The sequence below is a fragment of the Carassius gibelio genome, chromosome B11 (assembly GCF_023724105.1).
Source record: "Carassius gibelio isolate Cgi1373 ecotype wild population from Czech Republic chromosome B11, carGib1.2-hapl.c, whole genome shotgun sequence".
NCBI classification, from domain to species: domain Eukaryota; kingdom Metazoa; phylum Chordata; class Actinopteri; order Cypriniformes; family Cyprinidae; genus Carassius; species Carassius gibelio.
In genome coordinates, this window is record NC_068406.1 from 4,849,150 (window position 1) to 4,866,540 (window position 17,391).

The following is a 17,391-nucleotide window of genomic DNA, read 5'->3' on the forward strand; positions in this document are numbered from 1 at the left end:
GTGCCAGAAACACTGTGTGTATATTATCATTGCAAGCATAGGCTGTAGTGAAATAGCAACAACCCCAGTGACACCACACACCAATATTTCACTGCCGCAGTCAGTCTGTGTATTAGTATTAGGGATTTTACAGTGACACGTTCTGCAGTTTACGTTGTTATGCCAGTATGTCTTAATGAGTGAGTCATTGAATCGTTCATTCAACCAATTAGTTCAAATATGGTGATTGGGTGTACTTAACACATGATTTTCTGCATGATCTGCATAATTTTTGTTGCATAAATAAATTTTAGTGCATAAACAATAATATACAGTGAAATTTGTTGTGCCTGTCGCCTGAGACTGGATTTGTCAAATAATAAAAATTAGGCCTGTACAATGAATGAATGAATGAATGAATGATAAAATATGGCTAATAAATCACTTGGTATTTATCTGTAGCACTCACAAATACAGTGTTTTTTTATTTTGATAAATAGTCCATAGTAATATATTTTCCTTATAGTGTGATTTTTACAATAGCAATAGGTCTAAAACTTTAAAGGTTCTCAATAATGCCTTTTGGAACTTTTACTTAATTTACTTTCTTGTATTAGATGTTAAACTGTCTATGCACCAGTGGTGTAGCGTCATATATGGATGGTATGCAGGTGCATATGTGCCCGGGCAGTTTGAGGGCACGCCGAGCTGGGGGGAACTTTTAACTGAAATGGGGGAACAAATATAGTCCTGCATGAGCCCGGCCCTTGTCCAACAGCTGGTGAGAATTCCCGGCCCAAGTCCGACTGGATACCGTGTCTTTTTCTCTCTCTTTCCCACTGCACAGCTATTAAAATAGTTCAGCTTTAGTTTTTAATGGCAAAGTTGTCATTTTTCTTTTTGTTTGTTTGTTAATTCAAGTGTTTGTTTTTTAAAGGAACGACCAAGCGGCAGACAGTGAGTTGAGCATTATTTTTGATCAATTTAGCCTTCTCAAACCAACACGAATTGCCTAAAATAAATAGACATAAAACACTTCATGCATGTCACAGTATTAATTTAAACATGTATGCTAGATAAATGAGCACTGTTAGGTGTATATCCAATCGTTTGAGGAGAGTGGAAGCTAATGCATGCTTTGCTTCGCCTGTGCGATCCCTTGCATTATTTATTTTTTAATAAAGATTTTTTTTTATTAAATATACACCAATCATTTTTGCTCATAAAGGTAAGATTAGGCCCATACATCATTCAGAACAGCAAAGGGTCTACTTGGTGCTTCACCAACATGATAAATTAATCTATAAAATGCTTAAAATGACTATTTTAAAACAAAATAATTCAAATCGAAAACAAAAACTCTTTCATTATGTAATCCATAAAGATGCATTTCCAATGAGGAGATGGTGAGTCAGGGTCAAATTCATTTTTGCAACATCGATCAGAAAACAGTAGTTTATTAACAAACAATTCAATAATTCCCTCACAATTTTTTTCTGTTGGTTTGTGTTTTGTTTGTTTATTGTTTGTTTTTTAGCCCGCTGTGCCAAACTTGTGTTTGCATTCAGTAGCCTATACAGCAGCATTTTTGTGCCTTGTTGAAAAATAACAAATAAGATTAACTTCATAATATTTGTAGAATAAAGTCAAAATTACGATGATAAAATCATGTTATATTGTGAAGTTCATGTGAAAATTCCACCTGTAGACCTACTTCTGTAATATCCGTCATTTTGACTTTTTTTTAAAACTCTGATCGATTTAGAAGACATTCGTTTGTATTCAATTGTTCAGATTTTTTTCAACATGCATTCAAATATTCATGTTTATTTTGTGCTGCAAATATTCAACAGGAAAATCTATGTAATGGGGGGCCATGCTAATCATTTAGCATATGGGTCCGGGACTGACTCACACACAAACACAAATAGTATGGAATGTATGTATGGTATGAAATGTGTTAGAAATGTGTTGTAGTGCAGTGTCAGCTTTTGTAGTTCAAACGGTATTGGTATTAAATTACAGAAACAACAAGACTTGTGCTTATTTATGACCTTCTTTAATGACTGTCTGTGCCTGAGGGTCAGTTGTATTGAGATTGTTTAATTTTTTACTTTCTCTTTATATCCTACTTCGTGATTAAAACCCCTTTACGTGCAAACATCGCCGACGGCCCCAGTTTATTATTGTTTCACTTTCACAGCACATTAAACATCACTGTCTTACTTCATCTGGACAAACTGTGCATCAATTGAAAGTTTAAAGACTCTAGCTTCGATATTTGACCAATATTTTGATAAAACATTGTTGCAGTGACAGATATTTAGTGATTTATGTCAGGAGTGCAAAATAATAAATCCGTATTAATGCCACATTTTGAATAGAAATTCACCACTCACTCATATTCAGTCACGTCAGCAGCGGTTTATTTGTGTTCACATAGACTCACTGAACAGCGTCAATAAGGATTTTTAGACCAAAGATGCATATCTGCGGAGATATATGGATATATTTACTGATGTTTACTTCATATTTCTTCAGACAGAATCGTCATTTCTATTCATTTTCCACGGATTTACGCGATCAGATGATAAACAGCCTCTCCCAGCGATCTGTGTGTGCGTGCAGTAGTCACAGCTCGTGCGGTGTGTGACTCAGACTCTGATTGGGTCTTCCCTCCAAGTATAGAGGCTTGTTCGACTTCACGCAGCTCTGCGCAAACCGATCGTCGGCTGACTTGAAGCAGTGCATGACTGTTAGAAATTTTGTCCGACTTGATACAGCGCTGACGCCACGTGACTGTGACGTGTGCCGTCAAAGTACCGCGAGAGCGATTCGAGAGTAGCCGGAGAACTCAGCCAGCGCAGCTTCTGAAGAGCGGCTGCACAGGTTCTGATGACGACACAACTGATCCACGATTGGCTGGATTCACTGATGACACAGATGACGTGCGTTTCAAGTTTATTGCCAGTCACTTCAGTTTCAGAAATTCTCATATGGACTTTTAAAACAGTTCAATACGTTTTTATTTCGTCTACATCTTATATATCATATTTCTTAAATATTGTTTTACTGTATTTACTTTATTGTTAATATAAAGTTTGTGTATGTTTATTTCGCATGACTTTCTTTTTTATACAGACCCTTTACAGTATTCAGCAGCATAACCTATTCAAATGAGCATTTTAATAACTAAAATATTAATCTTAAAAACATACAATCTAATGTGGTCATAAATGTATGCTCCATATACAAATGATACATAATACATTATGTTCCTCCATTTGTTTGGTTTCTTCATATTGTCTAGTTTATTTTGCTGTGTTTATACTTCACCTGCATGTGGTTAGCAAACTGCTAACAACTTGCTGTAACTTCAACTTAACAACATTTAAGACCCTTCCAAAACACCACTTATACACACATTTAAACGCGATCAAGTAAGCAATCGCCATGTGATCTGCCATGACTGACGTAATTGCAGCAAACTACGGGAGCCACAACGTGTCCGGCTTCATATCTCCGTTTGCAGCTCCTCCCCACCTGCACGCGGCTACTCTTGCCGATCGGTTGCATCCAGCCGCAGTCGATGTCGAACACACCTAACGTCTCTGCAGGAAAGTAATGGGAGTTACGAGATCAAGGTGTTTTTACACCATGATACCTGATTAGTTGATGTAATAGTGACGTTAGGTTTAGGGGTGGGGTTGGGTAAGGGGGATCATTTAGATTGCATGATTCAGAAACACCCAGCAGTTTTAAACCACCCACATGGTGATAAACGCCCACTTTTACTCTGCAGAGACCTAAGTCTCCTTCCCAATGTCAATCTTAGAGTGTCATATCTGGACACCGCCCCATCGTGTCACATGCTTCCTGCACACTTCCTGGTAGTTATCTGGCCAAAACAACACTGAAACACCTCTGTACACACGAAATATCCGAATAATAAACCCGCGATTACGATAGTAAAGCTTGGTATGAGAATTTCTTGAGATCTGGGGCGTTTTTATGAAAATGTACGGAAATGCTAACTTGTGCAGCGATGAAAAAGGCTACAAATAACATATTTTTTACAACAGTAAACGACCAAATTCCACCCCTGATCGCTAAAGGAAGTTATTATAAACACTCGATCGGGGTTTAAAGTGAGTTTTGAGTAAAAGTGTACTAATAATTTCATAAATTGTCAGATGTAGCTCGATGCTAACGTTAGCACCAATGCTACTAATAGCAGGTGCTTTTCTTCTTCATAATGCATTTTTGTCTCAATAATTCACGTAAGGTCGTAAGAAAATGTTTTGTTGTATTTTTATAGTAAGACTTTTGATAAATAAGGGCTAAATGCAAAGAGAGACTGAAGTGAGATCGCTGCTTTGTTGCTTTGTAAAGCCTGAAAAACCACAATCAAGGCTAATAAAGGTGGAATAAAAACAAAAGAATAATGATAAAAGAATAATGCGGATAATGTGTCGTACCTGGCGGAGGTGTGAAAGACTCGTTTGGTGAGAACAATACAATCATGAATCGGGCAGCTTTCAACAGTGAAACATACACAAAGAGCACAGGAATGTTTACATGTGAGATCTTATAGAGATGACAAGTGCCATAAATCAATCTGATTAGCCTTCTCTAAAAACACACATGACATGGCCTTAGAAAATATTTCATAAAATTCACAGTTTTACAGATTCGATTATGAAATTTTTTATGAAGGTTTGAAAGACTTGTGGCCTTAGCTACACTGTGTTTTCAAACTCATTTCCTACATCAACATTTTTTTAAATACATTTAAAACATATGTTTTTTATATTTTTATTTTTGTTTTTATGTTTGAGCTTATATATCTCTATTATCATAACAGTCTGAGTGATTCTGATTCCTGAACAGTAAACTTTAAAGTGTCAGCTTTGTGAACAAAGGTTGATTATGTATCTAGTCAGAAAGAATCATGAGCAGAAACCTTTTTATTTTGGGTATGTAATTTCGGTCTCCATGCCAAAAAAGGGGGGTTACTAGTAAGGGGTTAAACTTGTCGTAAAGCTTCAGTTCTCATAATTTCAGCATTTTCCAATTACAGTGCCATACACAAGGAACAGTAAAATTCATGCACAGTTTTATTTTACATTTCTGAAATGGAAAGTTTACCTTTAAAGGTACTATTTTAAAATGCCTTTTTACGGCATTAATGTATTTAACAGGAGTCACACTGGGGCTTGTGGATCACTAACAATACCTTTACTTAAGCAACACTTAATGGTTAATCACACATGACTGGTTTTACGGTTTTACCGCATTATCGGTTTAATATTTAAAGCTGCTGTATCTTACCCATATCTAAAAACTAGCATTATAATTATAACACTGTACATTCATAAGTGTTTGGAGAATAACCTCCTCTAAAACTTACTAAAATAAATAATTTCAAACCATATCTCAATATCGTATCATGTTCACACTTAATTAAATTAGTTGAAGTATAGAAATGCATATTGGGCTCAAAAGATTTCAACAGCAACCATAAAGGAATATTTTGTATTATAAATACATAATGGCATTATATGTGTCCTGTTACTCCCCAATATTCAAACTTCCCAGCTTCAGATATAAAATTAGACTCTAATATGCTAATATGGAGGACGGATGGAGGGCTCATCTCAAAGTAGCTTTATAAATATTGATATTGCTGTCAGGATCTCTGTGCACGAGCTCCACGCCGAACATCTGCGGTAACATGCGGTCGTAGAAGTCTTGAGCGCCGTGTTCTCTGCGCATCGTTGACGCCAGATAGACAACAGCCCCGTCCCGGCACAGATGAACCAGTGTGTCCAAGAGAAGAGGGAAGGTTTCAGGCAGATAGACGATGTCTGTGCCCAGCACAAAGTCCCAGCTGGAGGAGAATCGGCGGTGGTCCAGGCCCCACGCCAGCGCTGACACCGTGGGGCCGTCCGAGGGCCATCCTGAGAGCGGCGTGTTCACCGCAATGTTCCTCTCGATCTGACAAACAGCAGAAGGTAAGTCTGTGATGGTCACATGGGCTCCTAAAAGACATTCGAAGATTTACTGTGAGTAAGGTTTGCTTGAGTGAAAGATATTCAGCTCTCCTTATGATCATGTTGAGATTAATTTTAATAATTTCAATTATTATCACACACATGAATCACAGCTTTACCTAATCGTGCAGCCACTATGCCAACCAGTCCTGTTCCTCCACCCAACTCTATGATCCGCGTCCCACTGAGATCCAGAGACTCCTTCTCAAAGAACTGACATAAATGCAGAGCCTGTGACAAAACAAGGTAAATGACTTAAAGTGTCCTCCACTAATATTGGCACCTTTGTTAAATAGGAGCAAATGTGGCTGTGAAAATAGATCTGCATTGTTTAAAAAAAACAAAAACAAACTCTAGCATGTTCAGTTGTCAGACATGGCCTGAACTTCAGCACTGGCTATTGCAGTGATGCCATGCATCTAAACAAGGTCAAAAACCAACAGATAAACAGATGTTATTGTACCGTTTAAACTGACTGAACACTAAAAAACTCAGTTCTACACTGGGACCTTGAAGGTATGTTTTTCTTTATTGACTCTGTCTCACACACACACAACTCATGCACACACACACACTTCAAGAACTCCCAGTATGCTGAGCACACAACTGGGTCAAAGTGAGCCAGAACAGGTGGTGTGGCGTTCTGCAGTCCAGTTCCATGGCTCATCTTTCTTTAGTAATTGATGGAGGGGTGCTGTGGTTCAGTACTGAGGCAGAAAACGAAGATAGTAGGCGGTCATGCCCTAAAAGGAGGCTACCTTGGATCTGGGATTCGGTGAACAGCCTCAGTATTTGACTGGAGAGGGGTTGATTCCTCTGGACGTGAGAGGAAACCCCACAAAATCATTGGCTGAGGTGGTAAACGTGTATTTCTTTGCATTCAGTGTAAGATTATGCTCCATAAGAGAAATAGCCGCCCTATTGAGACGTTCATTATGCGTCTGGATATCTGCTGCATGAACTACTGTGTCATCCAAGAAAACGACGACTCCAGGAATACCAGCTGATTTGGGGGAGTGCAGGGCTGCAGCAGTGGCAGATGGGAAATACTTACATACTTGTGGTATGTACTGACATTGAGCAGAGATGCCGCTGCACCCGTATCCAATAGCGTAAGGCTCACCTTACAGAGAAGCACAGTACATGTCCTAAAAGCAGTTTGGCCCGCTGAAACGTGTCTGATTTCATCAGAGGGAGACGGTTGTAGCTTCTGTGATGCTTGCGTAGCAGCTGCTGATCAGCGTTCTTTATCGAAGTCATTTAAATTTAATGCAATTCCTGCATATCTGTCCCCATGCAGGACAATACTGGGCCCTTGAGTTGTGTGAGCTAGATCCACAGATGCTGCAGAAAACTAAACTTCTATGATTTCCTTGAAGCTGTGTAAGCTGCACTGGAAAACACGCTTCTTCTGTGTCTATCTTATCTGAAGGAAATGGACCGTGGTGTGTAAGACAGACTGATCGTGATTTGCTGAGTGAAGTGTTGGGGAGTAGCTAGCTAGAAGAAGCGACGCCACTAGCGCAAGTAAATATATCAGTAGCTTTACAGTAGCGATGCTACTTTTAAAACAGTGTAGCTTTTCCATTAACTAACAACTTTTCCCAGCAAATAGCGATGAAGCGCGACCAAATGATAAATTCTGTTTTGCGCTCTAATAAGTCACACGAATCAACCGTTATTTATGTAAAACAAAGATTAAAATGCATATTACGTAGAAGACTTAAAGCACAGGATGGGGAATAATATCCTTTTAAACAAATTAATTTTCTTTATTGCACTCTAGATCAAATGTCTAATATAATCTGTGCTTTACAGTTTTGCAATGAACACTTACTGAACAGAAAACACAATTGTGATATAGTAGTGTGCTTATCATTCTGGTTGCAGTGGTCTTGTGCACAGCTGATGATTGAGGTCTCCATTCAGTCAGTGAATACCACATGAGCTGTGAGTTTAACCTGCTCTTTATGACTCCTCTCTATCCAGTTTAAGTTGCAAATATTTTGATCTTCCATTGATGTTACATTAGTAGCAATTTTGCACTTTGAAAGTTTGTTATTTTATGTCAGTTAAAGACAAAATAACTATATAACTATACAGTAGCCTATTTTATTGTGTGTATCGGATAGTTTACCAAATCAAATGATTGGGACACTTTTTGTCATTGAAATGGTTTGTAAAAGTGTCCCAATCAACCTAAATTCACCCTACTGTTTGAAATCATGATGTTTATTATTTAGTAAAAAATGAAAAGAAAAAAAAAGTAGTTTCAATGTAATTTGTTTGATAGCTAGCTACTTTTACAGAAGGGTATCTTGAATGTAGCTTTAATTTAATTCATGAGTAGCTTAACATGTTTACACTCATTCTTATGTATGATCCCTTTAATTGCACTCTACCTGCACACTCCAGCCAGATGAATTCATTAATTAATTGCTGCAGTGAGTGAGTGCTCCATGATAAATGTATATTGTATTAACTGGTAAAACCATCTTATGAACTAATATTGAAATATAACTGCGTTTAAATGAATATTGTATGATTTGTGATTATGCTACATTATATTTGTGGTAACATTAAGTTTGTTCAACTTATTATCCATCCTTAGTTTACACCAAACAACGCAGAGACAACCCTATTACATTGGTGCCGTGACCCGGATGGGACTGAAGTTTGGGGTGGGGGGTGAGTGTAACGGAGGCCAGCGAGTAGGTGCTGTGCAGGTAAACCTCACTCCCCGATCTCAAGAAAAGCACTGTTAGTTCCTTGTTAGTGCGTCCAGCTCCCACGAAGAGACCCGGGTTCGAGACCCACTCTGAATGAGAAGGAGGTGTGGTGGTGAGGCCCGGGAACTCATGCACATTCACTTAAACAACTCTCTGTAACATGCTGAACACAACAGTTATGAATAATGCGGGTTTCAAATACATTCAAGTATTAGTTAGTTGCACATAAATACAGAAATCATCTGCAACACTTTGTTTATGGTCAAAATGTGTGCAACCAGTCTTATTATATCATGTTATATCATTATATTATGTTTTACAATTTTTAAGTGCATGGAGTGGCTATAAAGAAGACATCCATATACCCAAATGAGTATAAGATTAGTAAATAAATAAATACATAAAAACTATTTATTTGAATACAAGACACTTTTGTTTTATTTTTTGTCCTTAATTTACCTATGTGCTAATTTATTACCCATATGTGTTCTTCACTAGAGGATCTGCTTGCTGTCTAAATCTACTCATAACTCACGGAGTCCCAGACTGACGCAGCGACGCCCAGGCTCGCGCTGTAATCCTGCTGAATCCTGATGTTCAGTCCGTGGACTCTGTATGTGTTTTCCGTGCTGAACGTCTCCTCAAACAAACCATCTTCTGCTGGGAAAATGTGCGCGGCGTCTCCGATCATGACAGCAACAGCTGAAGACGCGTTTACATCTGAGAGTCAGTGCAGAAGTCTTGAGTACGGAGCGCCATCAGCGCCAAAAATCACCAGCAGGTTTTAGTTTGCTGCGCTAAATCGCCTTCACTGTGATATAGTTTCATCTCTCTGCTGACAGGCTCTGGTTTATGATCATGTAGATGCATTTCCTCGGCTGCAATGAATCCTGCATATGATGTTAAATACAGTTAACATTGTTATTAACTGTATTAAACTGTTCTTAAGTAAACGGTAAAATAGTGACTTTGATATTGTTAGGAATTTCGAGATGAACACTTCACTTCACTTTACTGATTTATTTATTTTTAAAACTAATTTGGTCTAAAATCTGATCGTCAGACTTCTGAGGAGCCTATATTTTTCATCTCTCAATCATCATTGGATAGCATTGCATGTTTGGATCATTTTAATCTCATTTTACTTAAAAAAAAAAAAATATATATATATATATATATATATATATATATATATATAGCAAATTCATATTTATGTTCATTTTAAGTCTCTGAGGAAAATTGATTTGAGCCCCCCCCCCCCTCCCCCTCCATATTTTCACTATATCAGACTATATGAGCTATACAAATCTGATATAAAACATATATGCTAACTTGTTTTTGGAAGAAAACCGGGAGGCTTGAGACTGTTCCATTCAATCCAATTAAAATACACTGTCAAGGTCCAGAAAGTATGAAAGACATCATCAAAATAGTCCATCTGCCATCAGTGGTTCAATCTGACTTTTAATAAGACAATGAGAATACAAAAAACAAAATATCGACTTTATTCAACTCAGAATTGTGTTCCGAAGACCAATGATGCATTTACAGGTTTGGAAAGACATGGGGGGTAAGTGATTAATGACAAAATGCTACCCTTTAAGATCTTAACCAACCTTCACCAGAAGATGTCATCCTTCCATCAGCTGCTGTTCATGGATGACTCTGTGATTGCGATCACACAAACACTTACAGGAACATGGATCACAGAGAGGATAAAGTATACCATGTGTCAAAAATTTGATTGATGAGGGTCATAAAAGCCATCTGTTCTGGACACCTGTTTGTACCCCCCACCCCTCCCCTCCCTGTACACCCCGGTGACCTAGATATGAACTTACGACCCTAAGAAGGAATTTCTGTGAGGGAGGGTGAAAATGTGTTGGGGGTCTATGTGCTTTTTTTTTTTAAACTGTGGAAAAGGTTGAATTCATTAAAATGGTATAAGGGAAGTTTTTATTAAGGTTTTAAGTACACAGTGCATTTCAAGAAAAAAGGTTATAACACAAACAAAATGGGAACGATGCAATGATTGTTTTCGTAGTTGGAAAAGTGTAAAACGTTGTTAAAGTTGTAACAAATAAAAAAGAAAAAAAAAATAGGTTACTGGTTATTTATCTAAAACAACTAAACAAGTCAAAACTATCAGATGTGTTTTCGTTAAGCAACACGGGAAAAGATGTGAGAGCTTGTAAAAATTTAAAAAGGTGTTTTGTTACCAGTTAGAAAAGAAAGCATTTAGCATTTGTACCTTACCTCAAACTAAAAAAGAAATGAATGTAAAGCGGCGATACAAACCAGAAAACTTGGCGTTTGTCACGATGTTATAAAAAGTTAAAAAGAAAAGAAAAAATATGGTAGGCATTACGCGGATCAAAAATAAAATCCATCAGACAAGATCCTTCAAATCAAATCTATGTTGTACTTTACCACTAACTACAACTTTAAAAATCGAGAGTGTTACTGACAGAGAGTTAGACGAAAGAAAAAAAGATCTCACAGCAAAGTGTCAAGGCATCTCCGTTGAGCGATACTGACAGCGCCGCAGACACACTTAGAATGAGGCTCGGGGAATGCTCCGGAAAAAAAACCACGCCTCCGGCGCTAGAGACTGCCCCGCTGTAGGCGTGATAGCAGCGTCAAATAGATTTAAATGTTAAAATAATTAAACTAAGTATTTCTTAATAAATAGACATCAGTCCTTAATTAGTGAAAACTTTAAATCCGTTTAAACATAAGATCAATTTGTACTTTTTAAATGATGTAGCTTTAGGCGATTTTATTTACTTTTAGTCTTAAAAAATAAAAAATAAAAAATAATAATAAAAAACAGCACTGAAAAAAAAGCATTGTTTGTTTTTAATGTATTAAGTTAATTACTCTAATCTACGACTAGTCTAAATTTAGACTATTGCCGTCGATATATCTTTTATTTTTGTCAAGCTTAATTTCTCAAGCTATGACAATTAACACACACACACACACACACACACACACCCAGCCACCCATCCACACTTTCCTTCAGCCGAGTTTGTGTCGTGTTATCTAGTAATTAAACCAGACATATGTAGTTAAAAACATCCCCATTTAACAATATGACAGGGAAGGAATGTCTCGTCTCAGGTCGTGCAGCGAAACGTGACCGTGTCGTGCATCTGGTGTCTGTGTGATGTCGCCTGCATATCAGTTAGACATCAGCGGGCGTAAAAACATCTAAAGGTTTTTGGGGGTTTGCAACTCAACTGTTATCTAATTAGTTTTCCGGGGGTTCTGGTGTTGTAGCTAAATGGTGCGCTGCAGGTCGGCTAAAGTTTAAAAAAAAAAAATGTGTGTAATCAAATTCAGGGATCAAAGGCGCGACAATTTCAAATTTATGGCTTAGGCCTGTGATCCTGAGGTTATCTGACAGTTCATTTAGTGGGTCAAATGGATGTGAAATCTTTTAACAAGTCAGACCATATAGGAATATGTAGTTTAATTCGAGTTAATTTAGTTTATTTTAGTTACATTTATAATTTTTATTAACCCCTAGATCTTTCAACCTCAACATAAATGTACCGAGAATGCAAACAAGTACACTCACACACACACACACCCACCCACCCACACTTTCCTTCTGCCAAGTTTGTGTCGTGTTATCTAGTAATTAAACCATACATATGTAGTTAAAAGTATCACCCATTTAACAATATTACAGGTAAGAAATATCTCGTCTCAGATTGAAACGTGACAAACTTAGTAGTGATTCTTTAAATCCTGTTTATCAACTCTTTGAGATACTTAATCATTGAAACATTTCTATAGTCACATCTTTATTTAATATTTTCTAAAATGAGATCTGGTTTATTTCTATTTTAAGTGTAACTAAGTTGTATTCTTTCGTTGTCATATCTTTTACATTTTATTAAAATAGGTTCAACTGATTGAGGAAGATCACATTTAACACAAAGTCCAGACACATGTTTTTCCTCTTATAAATAATGACTGATTAAGTGCAATGTGTCCAATTTTATGGCGAGAGCTTCCTTTCTACCCCCAAAATTCTCCTTTCATTAAATTTGATGTCTGGCATTTTAATGTTTTTATCTGATCCACTACCTTCTATTCCTATATGTGCAGGTATCTATACAAAATAAATATTTGTTTTTGGTTGTATTCTGAACAAACTCTGAAAAATGAATGACAAATTGTCTTGTTGAAGATTCGCCACACTTTAAACTTGGTAGTACTGCAAATGAGTCTGAACATATGACTACTTTAGGTATATTAATGTGTTCAACCCACTGAAGAGCCAAAAATATGACAATCATTTCTGTAGTATAAACAGACGGATGATTAGATGTTCTTTCAGGTATTCTATATCTACCCACTTGGAACATATGTGTCCTGTTTCAGGATCTTTAGATACATCTATGTATATGAGTTACTTTAAAACTATATGCTCTTTATTTTTCATCTAAACAAAAGTCCTTGATGTTTTATTCTATTTTAATTAGCCACTCAAACTTACTTTAGTAGCCTAAATCATTGAATATGTCTTTTATTTTCTTAATATCAACTTCTGGCACGAAATTTTACATTCATAAATGTATGTTTTTCAAAATCCTCACATTTAGTGTCATTTAAAGAGGAATTTGTGATGTATTTGGAGACGTTAAAAGAAATGAAAAGTCTCAAAGCAAGATTTTTGTATTCTTCATTAAAGGACTTTGGTTTTTCTTAATGTGAAAATCTGTTACTCCCCTACTTTTTCATTCTTTATCTTTTTCTTCAGTGTTGTTTTATTTATTTTACATTTATTTTGTTTTATGATGTACAGAGTGTGAACGAAAATTGATTGTAATCTCAGACCATATTTGTAAATCTACCAGTAATGTACGCCTTTATATTTTTAATGTTTAAAGCATCGAATAAAAAAGAAAAAAAACACCCACTAACACATCCCCCTAACACCTCCCTAATAAAGTTGGTCACAAAGGTTTAAATGTATGTTAAAAGAGTTAAACAAAGTAACGTTTTTAATAAAAACACATCAGTTCTTATTTGATGAAAACATTCTACCTGGTTTTAATATTAGACCGATGTTTTTACTTTAAAATTAGGTTAACCTATACCATTTTATTTTCATCTCAACAAAAATTCCTTGTTGGAAAAAATTGTTGCTTTATTTCATTTTAATAAGTCACTCACCCATACTTTAGTAGTCTAAATCCTTGAATACGTCTTTTATTTTGTCAGTATTAACTTCTATCATTGCTATAGCGTAGCTATATCAATTAAAACATGCGTTTAGGCATACACAAATCTAACTGGAATGAAATGTTTTGGAATGTCTTTGATTTTTTTGCCAAAGAAACTTTAACAACATTACAGGAGAGGCTAAATATTTCATCTCAAGTAGTGCGTAGAAACGCGTCTGGTATCTGGAATCTGATGTCTTTGTGTTTACTGTTACGACCATGTCAGCGAAGATTGTAAAACATCTAAAGGTTTTTGGGGTTTCCAACTCAACTGTTATCTAATTAGTTTTCCGGGGGTTCTGGTGTTGTAAATGGTGTGCTGCAGGTAACCATAAAATGGTTTATGGTTTAGGCCTGTGATCGTGAGGTTAGCTAAAAGTTAATTTACTGGTCAAATGGGTGTGAAATCTTTTAACAAGTCAGACCATATAGGAAGATGTAGTTTAATTGGAGTTAATTTAGTTTATTTTAGTTACATTTATAATTTTTATTAACCCCTAGATCTTTCTAAACCTAGATCTAGACCCCTAGAACCTCAACATAAATGTACCGAGAATGTAAACAAGTACACAAACACAACCATACAATCATAAACACACACACACACACACACACACACAAATGTAAAACATTACAGAAAACATGAACATGCAAACTAAATAAATACTAATATACACTCAAACAAGTAAAGAATACACAAACAAACAAAATAGGTCACAAACACGAACATATCTATATAAGATTGAAAATGAGTTGTCCTAAGTTTTCTTTGAAACCAAAAGTGTTTGTTGGTACAAATGTCTGACAGAAATGTATACAAAAGATTAGACATCCTTTCTCACTTTCCAAATGGTGTTGTTAACCATGATGTTTAAAATAGTTTTAAAAAGTATTATTTTTTAGCATTCATGCAGGATTCATGTCAGCACTCAAGTGTTTTAACAAGAGTCCAGAGACAGATGAAAATAGATGTGTGAAGAAAAAAAAAATGTAAGAGGATTTTAAGGATAGACTAAATGGTTTAGATTGTTTAAAACAATTGAGTTTACGCATTTCTCTTGAATGTGTGTATGGTAACCGCTGCATACATGACGCAGAACAAATACATAACTCATAAACGCATTGTGGTTAATAAAAAAGACTTATTTATCTAGCATAACTTACCTTCTTTTCATAACAATAAACATTCTTACGACTTTAACAACTGCAAACAAATGGTTTGGTTGGAAAAAAAATTAAAAATAAAAACATATTGTGTTTTCTTAGTTAGAATGCTTATAGTTTGTAGTAAAATCACATATATAAGATAAAAAAAAATTCTTCCAAACCATGCTGCTTTCACACACACACACACACACACACACACACACACACACACACACACACACACACACACCTCACAAAACTGTCAACAAGGACCTTAAGTTTTTGTTATAACGTTTAGCTGTAGCTGAGACCTTGGTGAAATTATTTTACGTACAGTTTTGGGGAGTTTACTATGAACGTTGTAATAGGTTATAGATCACAAATTAACCCATTTAAAAATCTAAAAGTTTAAAAAGTAATGTAACTGATAACATTTGATTACATGTTTTAAGACTAATGTTTTCAACCGTTAATCTTTTGAAACGTGTAAACAGGACAGGGGTTAACATTAGAGTACTCAACAACTAATGACCGTCAGACTTTTCAAATCCTTCATCACTTAAATTAGGATTGTGAACATTTCATTTTAAGAGCAAACCCTTGTTTGTGGACATTGTACGCATTTTTAAAGTTAAAGAGGGTAATGAACTCTTTCACCAACTATTCTTGTTAGAACGCATAATCAGTGTTAGGGGGTCAACTAGTTACATATAGCTAAATTATATCATTTGATTAAAAATAAATGTAATCAGTTACAGTCAGTGAGAAAAATAATTAAATTGGTTAATTATGAAAATGTTACATCTGAATATTTTTACAGATTACAGATTTCATTGATATATTTCATAAACCACCTTAAATACTCTAAAATATGAGTCAGATGTTTCATGAGTTAAAGACGTATGCTTATTTCCTATTTGGCCGATGTATATTTATTTGTTAAATTGAACCGATTTACCAACCGTTGTTAGATGCCATGGCATTTCCCTTCATAGGTGTGCAAAAATCTGATTTAAAAACAGTGTCATAGCTGTTAAACTTTCTTGTTGTGTTTTTAAATATGTATTTAATCTCCAAGCAAATCTGATTTCGTGGTGGTTGTGCTTTAAAATGAAATGTTCACAATCCTAATTTAAGTGATGAAGGATTTGAAAAGTCTGACGGTCATTAGTTGTTGAGTACTCTAATGTTAACCCCTGTCCTGTTTACACGTTTCAAAAGATTAACGGTTGAAAACATTAGTCTTAAAACATGTAATCAAATGTTATCAGTTACATTACTTTTTAAACTTTTAGATTTTTAAATGGGTTAATTTGTGATCTATAACCTATTACAACGTTCATAGTAAACTCCCCAAAACTGTACGTAAAATAATTTCACCAAGGTCTCAGCTACAGCTAAACGTTATAACAAAAACTTAAGGTCCTTGTTGACAGTTTTGTGAGGTGTGTGTGTGTGTGTGTGTGTGTGTGTGTGTGTGTGTGTGTGTGTGTGTGTGTGTGTGTGAAAGCAGCATGGTTTGGAAGATTTTTTTTTTATCTTATATATGTGATTTTACTACAAACTATAAGCATTCTAACTAAGAAAACACAATATGTTTTTATTTTTAATTTTTTTTCCAACCAAACCATTTGTTTGCAGTTGTTAAAGTCGTAAGAATGTTTATTGTTATGAAAAGAAGGTAAGTTATGCTAGATAAATAAGTCTTTTTTATTAACCACAATGCGTTTATGAGTTATGTATTTGTTCTGCGTCATGTATGCAGCGGTTACCATACACACATTCAAGAGAAATGCGTAAACTCAATTGTTTTAAACAATCTAAACCATTTAGTCTATCCTTAAAATCCTCTTACATTTTTTTTTTCTTCACACATCTATTTTCATCTGTCTCTGGACTCTTGTTAAAACACTTGAGTGCTGACATGAATCCTGCATGAATGCTAAAAAATAATACTTTTTAAAACTATTTTAAACATCATGGTTAACAACACCATTTGGAAAGTGAGAAAGGATGTCTAATCTTTTGTATACATTTCTGTCAGACATTTGTACCAACAAACACTTTTGGTTTCAAAGAAAACTTAGGACAACTCATTTTCAATCTTATATAGATATGTTCGTGTTTGTGACCTATTTTGTTTGTTTGTGTATTCTTTACTTGTTTGAGTGTATATTAGTATTTATTTAGTTTGCATGTTCATGTTTTCTGTAATGTTTTACATTTGTGTGTGTGTGTGTGTGT

The 17,391-nt window shown here is 35.5% G+C and overlaps 1 protein-coding gene across 1 annotated transcript; it reads right to left on the reverse strand.

Annotated features, from left to right (window-relative positions):
- Positions 1-4,931: 4,931 nt before the first annotated feature.
- Positions 4,932-9,540, reverse strand: LOC127967827 (EEF1A lysine methyltransferase 3). Its single transcript, XM_052568546.1, has 3 exons — positions 9,297-9,540; positions 6,152-6,263; positions 4,932-6,020 (listed from the first exon to the last, which is right to left on the reverse strand). The coding sequence occupies exons 1-3, from the start codon at positions 9,450-9,452 to the stop codon at positions 5,632-5,634; spliced, it is 657 nt and encodes a 218-aa protein (XP_052424506.1). The 5' UTR covers positions 9,453-9,540; the 3' UTR covers positions 4,932-5,631.
- Positions 9,541-17,391: the final 7,851 nt, after the last annotated feature.

What these genes read in the sequence shown, in the direction of transcription:
- LOC127967827 (XM_052568546.1), bottom strand. Translation starts at nt 9,452, where the DNA reads ATGATCGGAGACGCCGCGCACATTTTCCCAGCAGAAGATGGTTTGTTT. An exon ending in CTGCGTCAGTCTGGGACTCC is followed by an intron (nt 6,264 to 9,296) that starts GTGAGTTATGAG and finishes GTTTTGTCACAG; the next exon opens with GCTCTGCATTTATGTCAGTT. An exon ending in CATAGTGGCTGCACGATTAG is followed by an intron (nt 6,021 to 6,151) that starts GTAAAGCTGTGA and finishes AATGTCTTTTAG; the next exon opens with GAGCCCATGTGACCATCACA.